A 10,165-nucleotide genomic window follows, 5' to 3' on the forward strand; every position below is an offset into this window, starting at 1 on the left:
GGCCGGGGCCCGGCGGCGCGCAGGCGCAGGGGGTGGCGGCGGCGGGGCGAGCCGTGCCCGGTCCGCCCGCCGCTCCCCGGGCTGTGCCCGCCCCGCCGCCCATTGTCCTCCCCGCCGTGTGAGCGGGGCCGGCCGCGGAGCGTCCCCGCCGCCCGCCCGCCCTCCCCGGGTGCTGAGTCACGGCGCTGCGCTGCCCGCCCCGGCAGGTGCCGCGGGGCTTCGCCATGGGGACGGACAGCGCCCGCGCCCTGCTGGAGCGGGCGGCCACCCTCAACCTGCAGACCGGCAACCTGCTCAGCTGGGGCTGCGGCCGCAAGAAGTGCCCGGCCACCCCCAGCGAGGAGGTGAGCGCGGCGCTGCCGGCCCCGGGGCTTCCCCGCGGGAGGGGGGGGGGGGGCTGCGGCGGGGCCTGGGGGAGCGCCCGGAGCCCTGAGGCGGTGCCGGGGCTGCTGCCTGCCCGCTGGCGCCCCGCGGGAGCCGAGCCGAGCGGTGCTGGGCCCGGCTCGGGCTGCCCCCGCCGCCCCTCGGACAGGCGCGGCCGTGCGGGGCCGCCTGGTGGCCTCGGGGCGTGAAGGAGCGAGAGGAAGGGCCGCCTGCCATGGCAGCGGGGCGATGGATGTGTCAGTAGCTAGAAACCGCCGCTGCAGAGATGAAACCGGCGTGCTCCTTTGCACCTTGGAGTTAGCCTTAATAATTTGCTGGTGGTGACGCATCCTGGGGAGATTCGGTCATTGCTGTCTTCTCTAAAGACTACGGTGGTCCTCTGTTTCAAAACAAAGCCCGGAAAGATCGCTTTAACTAATGCTTTAAAACCGCTATCTTAAACAGTACGCGTCAACCTTTGCAATAATTCTGTGTCAATGGATGGAGGCCCTGCGGCCACAGGCTTCCAAACCGCTGCTTGTTGCCTGGTGGTAGCACGGCGCTCAGCGAGCCGGCGCTGCGCAGACACCACAGCCTTCCTTGCAGCTGGGTGAAGCCTGGAAGCGACGCTGGCTGTGCCTCAGGAGCTGGTTGAGGGCATGTTAATTGAGAGCACGCAGTAACAAAGGTGACTGTCGGAGAGGATGATGTAATAAGATAGGAGAATTCATCATACTTTTAATTGTCATGGGGTAATAGCTTTTTAATTTGTCCTCGTTACTACAGTGTTCTGTGATCTATGTGAAAGAGGATTAGATTTTATAGCAAAATAAGGCTGCCTGCTACAATGTGCCTTTCCAGTAACTTTTGGAAGGCTATTAAATAAAGAGTGGCCAATGTGCATAACTAATCAGTTAAGGTATTTCTCTCCATTTGTTTACAGAGAAATCTGCATTCAAACATAAGGCTGCCAACTTCCCAGAGTTGCTGGTACTCCAAAAGCAAATAGCGTTATTTATTAGAAATAATTCAGCTTTTATCGCTTCTATTCAGTGTAGTGTCTATAGTTCTTAGTGTAAGCCAACATTTTTCAAAATATGAACCCTAGGGCTAGGAGTTTGGGGGTGTAACTGTATTTGGAGTCATATGCTGTGCTTTCCACATGTGTCGAGAGGTGGTGGTGGTGTGCCTTGGAGACAGAGGTTTGTTCGTACTCACTGCAGTACAAATACAAGGTGTGAGTGTTGCAAAGCAGTAGTAAACGATACCTCTTCAGCACCTTTTAACTTTTCCTCAGAAAGGAAAAGCTGGCTTATTTTGGGTATCATGGGTATCAGTTTTTGGGGGGGCAAGCCAGTTCTTTCTTGCCTTTCGAGTCAGTTATTTTTTTTCCTAGCGTTTTAAGTGACAAGGACAGGGTGTACCGCATTTGTGTTCACAAAGTGTTCTCACAGTATTATGTCTTAAACTTCATGATATCCAGTTTTTTGTTTGGTGGTGGGGCATTGCCTTCAGTCAGTTTGTGCTCTCTGAATTAATGTTCAGCATCACAAGAAATTGCTATTTAATGGCACAAAAAGGAGCTATCCACGTAAATATAAAGTACAATGTTACAATGTGAAGTGGGAACTTAAGAAGTGCTTCTCTCCATGGCAGATCCCAGACTCTCTATTAGGTTTCCTGAGCCTGCAGTGTGGCCTGTCCTGAGAGGTATCATAAGGCAGTTAGAGCATTGGAGCAGCTGAAGCACTGGTGCAATATGCAGCCAGTTAATTAGCTTATGGAGACCTAATAGTTATGCCTTGCTATGTTCAAGAAGATACACGGATAGAATCCTTGTCAGGTCTATTTTGCATCTGTGAAATCAGGAAAAATGCAAGTGCAGGGTAGGAACTGAAGAATCCCCCTAAAGATTCGGTGCAATGGAATAGGTAGGTGGTAAAGGAGAAGGGTCAGATGCATCTCAGGAAGAGAAACAATAAATATAATGAGTGATTGACCGTAAAGTCTCTTTTCCAAGGATGTTACAGCATGTATGCTGTTATCTGACTACTTTGCAACTTACAAATCTTTACGTTTCAAAAACAATCAAAAAAAAAAAAAACCAACCCTCTAGTTCTTAACAGTTGTTCGTTTCTTTTAAGACAGCATTGGAAAATAAATGAAGTACAGTACTTGTATTACTGGTAACATGCTGTGAAAGAGGAGAGGAATTTTCTGAAGTAAACTAGTTTGAACAAGTTTCAGATGGAAGCTATGAAGGAAGAATCTTCTGTGGTTAGAGGAATGGTGTCATGAGTTCACGGGCTGTCTGTCTGTCCTGTATGCCTATGAGTCATTGTATTTCTCTGCAGCTAAAACAAAACTACACTTCAATGAGAAAAAATATATTTTTTTAGGTGCGGGACTGCATTCAGAAAACGCTGACTGAATGGAGCTCAAAGATAGGACAAGATCTGAATCAGGTAGGAGAGGTATTATGCGTGTTACATGTGAAAACAGAAATATGTTTATGGTTACACCTTTTAAAATATAAACAAATCTATTAAATTTCTATAAAATTACCTGCAGCTTCAGATACCTTAAAATAGTATTTCTCAAATCTGTTTTTTTTTGTTGTTTAATACTTCTTAAGAAGTTAAGAAATACCAAAGTAAAGAATTCTGTTGATGAGAGAAGATGATTCTTAGTTGGAAAAAAAAAAAAAGTCCTGGTTGGTAAGATTTCAAGTTAATTGTTGAGATGATCCATAACACGCCAAAAAAAAATCATATACCTTAGAAGTATGATAGTTCTCCCCTGAGTTTTTACAAGCATGCATCTAAACCATGGAGATGATAAACTAGATAGATAAAGATTGTCCAGTTGGGCAGGGAACTCTGAAGTGTAGTCTTGGATGTTTCAGAAATACAGAAATATTCCCAAAGATGCAGAAGTGGCAATCTTCCCTTTAAGAACTGGAGAATTTAACGTAATGCTTAAAACCACTGTCATTGCCAGCATTTGTCTGTTCCTTTTTTGCTATTGCTTCTGAAATTCAGCAAAGCAGTAAGAAGTTCCCAGTAGATGTATTTGCTCTGTAAAATATTAGCATATTTCTTTTAAAAACAGCACAAAACTTTCCAGACAGTTTTTTTTGTTTGTTTGTTTTGTTACCAGTTCTTGTGTAATGATGACACATGAAAATGCACTTTGCTACATTCCACACTGGAGTGTGGTGAGGCAGTTATTGCTGAATGATTTGTGGAAGATCTAATGATTGCTCAAGAAGTGAACATAAATATAAATGTTTGTATCAATGGGATGTAGTGATCCATTTAAAGTTAATTGTTTAGTGTAAGCTGGGTTTTCTCTCAAAACATGTTAACTGCATATATATGAATTCTTTTATGAATTGTATCAGCTTCCAATAATTCAAAAAGTGTTAACTTCTGTTTAGAATGTTGACTGCATGGAATTACTTCACGACTCACTTGAGGACTTTTTTTGTAGGGCAGGAAATACTACCAGAGTTCTTGGTTATAGGGGTGGGGTGTGCATGCTTGTGTTATCATACAGAATCTCATGGAGATAAAGCCTTAAAGTTACCTTGTACCAGCTGATACACGGTCTGGTCTGAAGTGACCACAAAGGGTGAAATCTCTGAATATTTCTTAATTTCAAAATTATTGTATAAAATTTTTAAACTTTCATGCTAGATTTCCCTGAAAGTACGAAATACTGTTACACAAAGTTGTTCCCACCCAACACCACAAAATACTAATTTGGACAATGCTTTTTTCAGCCAGTCCTGAGGCTTTTTTTTTTTTTTTTTTTTTAGCAAGGTAGTTTGAATTGGCATGGTGATCTTTTTGCATCAGAAAAGCAGAATACTGCAAACGGTTATTCCAATAATTCTCAACAGACAGTCATAACTTTTCTGTTAGGAGCATAATATGTCCATAATTGTCATATAGCTTTATTTTCCTCTGTTGTTCTCACAGAGGTGAAGAAGCAATGGGTTGCTTTCTTTCTGTGTAATTGCATTTTTATACTACTTTTGTTTCTGATTGTGCTGTAAGGTGTCTTTTTGTTTATTTGTTAGCTTTAATTAAAAATATTCCTCAGAATCTTATTGTCACCTATTGATGAGTTGTCTCATCTGCTTACTGAAGGAAATACTGGAAGTTCTGGAATGTACTGTAGCTCAAGCTGTAGAAAAAATGAATCCTGATGAAAGGGATGAGTTGAAAGTATCAGGTAAGAAGGCAATTAAAAAATCTGGTTGCACAAAGAGGTTTCATGTGCTGTTTACAACAGGATGTTCATATATATATTTTTTCCCTCCTGTTTTGTTACTGCAAAGTCACATGGCATCAGTAAACACTGTCATATTTGAATCAGTTGGCTGAGAAAGACCTGAACGTGTTTCAGGTTTTAAAGCATCTCAATTATCAAGCAGCTTAAATTTTCCTAGTTTAACTTCCATCCCCTCAAGATATTTTAAATGTATTTTGTAAATCTTTGACTTTTTCTGAAGCAAATTACTTAGAATTAAGTAATTAAGAAGTAGCATTGGAAGCAGATTTATTTGCATAATTTTTCCGGGTTGAATATGATGAAGGAGGCAGTCCAAACTAACACTAGTACATTTTGAGTCTCACTAAGTTGTGAAGAAGCCTGTTTATACTGCTATGTTTGGTTTTTTGTCCAGGTTATGGTTAGTGTTTAGTGTCTTGATGTTTAAGTCCTAACTTTACAGCTTATTAGAACATACGGTTTCTTATTCTGAGACTGTGCAACAACTACCAAATTTAAGAGAACAGTGTCATTATTGGGCAGTCACCTTTCAGAAGTTTTTTTTCAGTTTTGAAGTGATGTATATTCTTAAAACGCTTTACCCAAGAATTCACAAATAGCTCTTTGCTTTTGCTAGATACACCATATATTTAATAATAGCTGGTTTCTTTAGATATTGATTTCAGTTTCTTTGAAAATAGCAAAACTTTTCATCGTTGGATCAAACTCATCATCAGTCAGAGATGCAGTTGACATGGGTAAGTGTGAAACTTGAACTCCCTTTGGTATTCAGAAATAAAATTAGGATATTTTCAATCTAAAAGGTGTATTCAGTGTGTGTCACAAGTATACATTGTTTCTCTCTAAGGAGAGACATGAGTGGTAAAGTAAAACTTGCACACTATTTCAGTTAGTAAGCTTATTAGACATGGACCTCTGTAGTCCTGGATCCAAACACTCATCTGATTCCTTGCTCCAAGAAGGAGCAAGTTCTTACTCTTTTGCACAGAACTTGTTAAACAGCAAGTAGCATGTGGTTTTCTTATAACAGTGATTCAATAAATTTTTAAAAGGGGCAGCTCAAAACAGTGTGAATTTCAGCGCTAACTGTGATATTTCAGATGTCCTTCATCTCTGATTCTTGGCTAAAAAATTTGTATTACTATCCTTGGTTAGTGATACATTTGGAATTCTCAAATGGTGAATTGGAAACTAGCAGAGCAAAGCAGATGGTTTTTTTTGTTTGTTTGTTTTCTGTATTTAAGATGTCATGCTGCTTATGTTCTTATTTCACAAAAAAAAAAATGCATCTTTTTTCTGTTTATTCAGCATGTTCAGCCCTTGGAGTTGCTCAGTTAGATTCAGTCATTATTGCCCCGCCTCCTATTGAAGATGGAACTAGCCTCTCCTTGGAGTATTTGCAACCTTATTGGCAAGAACTTGAAACTCTAGTTCAAAACAAAAAGATTGTTGCCATAGGTACCTCTGACCTTGATAAAGCTTTGTTAGAGCAGCTGTATGTGTGGGCACAGGTGAGAACAAACTTCCTATTTGTAGCATTTCTAAGACAGATTAACTACTGTTTAGTTGGCTGTCATAATTGTAAATGGTTTTATTAAAAAATAATAAAAAATGGCCCCAGATACTTTCAGTACTGTCAAGATGTTGGTCAGTGTTCCTGCAAACTGGCCTGCAAAAACTGGAAACCATGGGGCTGTTCAGTACGGGTTCTTTGAAGAAGTGAAGGTTTTAGTTTTGAATGCTCTTATACTTAAAAGGAATATAAAAAGTACCCTTAAACCTTTGGATTTATTCCAGTGAGAACATAGTAGTTTTCACTTCAAGCTGTGTTATGAAAGTAAGGATTTCCCCCTAAGAAAAATGCTGCTTAAATGGAAAGAAGAGAGACTCTGAATCAAGCGGCACAATATTTTGTTGTTCGGTGTGACTAATTGCCTTGTCACATTTGAGCAGTGGAGGTCTGTCCTAGTACCCAGCCATGCTCATGTAAGCTTGTGTATTTACTGTTTCCTTATCAGTTCTTCAGATGCTCATTTAATGACATTTCTTTTGTGATAAGTACTGCATCTGTATAAGAGGTCCTGCTGAGAGTCTTGTCTTATACTCTTCACTGCATTGCATGTGTTGAGAGGAGGACAATTGAATGAATTCATGGGCACTTGCGTGGTGATCATGAAGGTAGTTCGTGACGAACAGATGCTCAACGGAAGAGTCCCTTTTAACTTGAGCAGTTCTAGGCACTGACTTGAGTACATGGAAGATGGCAAATTCCCTATCCTTAACAGAACTGGATTTTTATTTGGGATCTTTTTCAAACTAATACCCCTATAATGTTTTTACTACAAAGAGAGGGTGGAAACCCACAGCTGTTTCGGGAGCACAGCAGGCATGAAGCCGAAATGGGTTAGTACATGCCTCATGGTGAGGATCTAACCTGAAGTTAGATCTTATTCTTGTTTTGGATCCTATGCTGCAGCAAATTGCATGTGTAGGAGTTGCCTGTTCAGCAACATGCAGAATTAGTTATCCTTGTCCAGACCTCAGAACGATGGTCAAAGGCAATTGTTAAAAGCGGTATTTCTGTTGTAATAGAGGGCATGGGGCAAACAACTAAACTAATGTTTTTCCTTAAAAAAGCATTCTGTTACTTTCAGGTGAAACCAAGTAGTAATCAGGTGAACCTAGCTTCCTGTTGTGTGATGCCACCTGATCTCACAGCATTTGCAAAGCAGTTTGACATACAGCTGCTAACTCACAATGACCCAAAAGGTAAGGCTTGTCTGAACAAGTTAACAGAAAACTTCTGAAGTGCTCAGACACTTCATGATAACAGAAGACTTCTAAATGCATTTATTCAGTACAACATCAGGAACGATCTTTCTCTGAACTCTAAATTTCGTTACATTTGAGTCCTGAACTTTTAGAAGTTTCACCTTCATAAAATATTTCTATTAAGTTCTTGCTTTCCCTTCCAGGAAGGGAAGGGGTTGGGAGGCAGTCTCCCAGCCTGGTATAGTATTTTGAGATAGTTTTAATCAGAGAAAATGAAGTAAATAGAAGAATAAAGAACTGAGAGATTTTTGCTATGTATTTTTCAAAAATAGATTATTTCTATAAGTCATAGAACAAAATGACAGTTGTATTGATGAAGAACAGTAAATGACAAGTGAAAGTTCACTTGCCTGGAATTTTTCTGTCAAAAAACTTGTATAAAAATGTCAATGGTCAGTTGATTTTTTTTTTTGGGGGGGTAATGGTAGACATTAAATTATAAACTTCAAGCAGGAGTCTCTCAAAATAGTGATGACTTGTTATTACAAAGAGAGTTGGTGTAAATTCTTTAGTTGTTTAGTGCAGTGATTCATCTATGAAATGATTGAAGGACTGTTAGACTTCCTATAGACTCTTGAACTCCGAGTTATTAGCTCACTAGAATATTCTGGGGATATTGCATTTGTTTCTCTCAAAACTTATCATCCTCACTGTAATGATGCCTTAAATATCTTGCTGGAGCTGTAAGCCAGAGGTCTTAAACAATACTTAGTTTATTTCTTCTCTGTACTCTTCCTTATGACCGGCTATTCATGATGACCATACTTTTCTTTTCTTCTCCTTTTTTAACATCCTCCCCAACAAAGAAAAAACTGTATGAAATTCTGTTTATTAAGTACCATGTTTTACTTTATCATTGTCATAGCTAATTAATTCCATCAGTGCTTGAATATGTAGCAGCCTATAAGATGAATTGCTATTATATTTGGTAGATTCTATGTCCAAAACAAAGCCTGCAATTTCATAAATACTGCCTATCAAGAGTCATGAAATGAAGAAGAGGAGTTAAATTGAAAACAAAGCAAGGAGTCATTCCCACATGCATTGTTTGCTAAGCGTTATTTTTCTGTCTTGGTCAGCTGAAGAGCATTGAGACTATCTTTTGGGAGCACTCCTCTACAAAGATTGTTGCCTTGACTGACTTTCCAGAGGAAACTAGGAAAAATTGTATTTGCCTTCCTTTTCTGCCTTGTGGCATTTAAGCCTTATTTTTCTTAATGCTTTCTTGGCTTTTGCTTATTATGAGCCCAGTTATGGGAGATGCTATAAATGTTGAGCTTCCTGTGACTGCGGAAGTAACTCAGTACTTTGCTGATTTCAGACTTACGCTTTGTTCTCGTTTGTCTGGCTAGCTTCTCAATTTTAATTTTTGCCTTTTTCCTGCTAATAGCTCTGCTGATCAAGTCCATTTGATATTGTAGAAATCTCAGTTTATTAGTTCTGTGGGAAATACTCAGTGTTGAAAAAACAACAACAAAAAAATTTGTCATGAAGATTTCTTCTGTAATGTTCAACAGCTTTTACCTTGCATGCATTCTGGAAGAGTGGATCTGTGGAGTATCTAGCACTGCTTAAGATTTTTGACTGTAGGCAAAAGCTTCTCTTACTAAGTGTTGCTTTTTGCAGCTGTTTACGTGACATTGTTTAAAGCATGAATATCCCTTTTTAACTTCAGAATTACTTTGTGAAGCAAGCTTCCGAGAAGTTCTTCAGGAAAGCATCCAGAACGTCAAAGCACACGAATGGATTCCTTTATGGATTCTCCGATATTCAGTCATTGTTAAAAGCAGAGGAATTATCAAGTCCAAAGGCTATATCATGCAAGCTAAAAGAATTGCCTCTTAAAACACTCTCATCCTTTTTTTCTTCTTTGAAATGGCCTACTGTTTTAATTTCTTGGGGATGGGGGAACATTGTTTTTTCCTAGAGAGATTTTTACAGCATTTATAACAAAGACCAAAAGTTGTAATTATTCAGTGTGATGTTAGCAGGAGTGTCTGCAGTGTTCTAACACTATTTTTCTTTCTTAACCTATTAACCAGTTCATTAAAAATATGAAATATTTTGGGTTTATTGTTTTTGATTGAAATGATCTATAAGAAACAGTTCAAAATATTTCTTTGTATGACCAGTTCACTGTAAAAGTTATCATATTTTAGCTACCATTAGGTAGTATAGAGAAACAGATATATTTTTAAAATTTAATTTCTATTAAATAATAGTTATTGATATGGTAGGTACCTAGATTTAAAGCATTCAAGGACTAGTTTTTATAGAAAATTGTCGTATTTCATGAAAAAATATTCTGAAAAAAATAAACTATCTTGTTATTTCATGTGTATGTACAGGTAAATCAGCTATTTAATTTGTGTGGATGGGAAAATTGGTTTATTTTTAATACTGTGTAAGAGACCTCTGATTTAGAAAAGACGCATCTTCCAAATTACTTTCTATTACTTGAATTCCTTCTGGCTTCTTTGTGCCTCAATATTGTTTTAGTGTTTGCACAAGTGATGACATCTTTACAGTTTGAAATAGAAAATGTTTTATTGTGTGAGTGTTTAAAATAAGAACTGGAAACAAATGATGAGAAATCTGTTAATCAGAATTCAAATTGTACCTGGCGTGTCCTCAGCTGTTTGGTGTTATCTTTTTGTTTTTTTGATACTTG

General features: G+C 39.2%; 1 protein-coding gene across 1 annotated transcript; it reads left to right on the forward strand.

Moving 5' to 3' along the window:
- The first annotated feature begins 46 nt into the window (after positions 1–46).
- GCLM (glutamate-cysteine ligase modifier subunit) lies at positions 47–9,558 on the forward strand. Its single transcript, XM_068690007.1, has 7 exons — positions 47–344; positions 2,763–2,828; positions 4,518–4,602; positions 5,343–5,399; positions 5,971–6,173; positions 7,317–7,431; positions 9,170–9,558. The coding sequence occupies exons 1-7, from the start codon at positions 225–227 to the stop codon at positions 9,337–9,339; spliced, it is 816 nt and encodes a 271-aa protein (XP_068546108.1). The 5' UTR covers positions 47–224; the 3' UTR covers positions 9,340–9,558.
- Positions 9,559–10,165: the final 607 nt, after the last annotated feature.

Source organism: Anas acuta, chromosome 8 (assembly GCF_963932015.1).
Source record: "Anas acuta chromosome 8, bAnaAcu1.1, whole genome shotgun sequence".
Classification (NCBI taxonomy): domain Eukaryota; kingdom Metazoa; phylum Chordata; class Aves; order Anseriformes; family Anatidae; genus Anas; species Anas acuta.

Bases quoted from the DNA above. Each gene is read 5' to 3' on its own strand.
- GCLM (XM_068690007.1), top strand. From the start codon at position 225: ATGGGGACGGACAGCGCCCGCGCCCTGCTGGAGCGGGCGGCCACCCTC. The intron at 4,603-5,342 runs GTAAGAAGGCAA...CTTTGAAAATAG, and splicing joins GGATGAGTTGAAAGTATCAG to CAAAACTTTTCATCGTTGGA. The intron at 7,432-9,169 runs GTAAGGCTTGTC...TTTTAACTTCAG, and splicing joins AACTCACAATGACCCAAAAG to AATTACTTTGTGAAGCAAGC.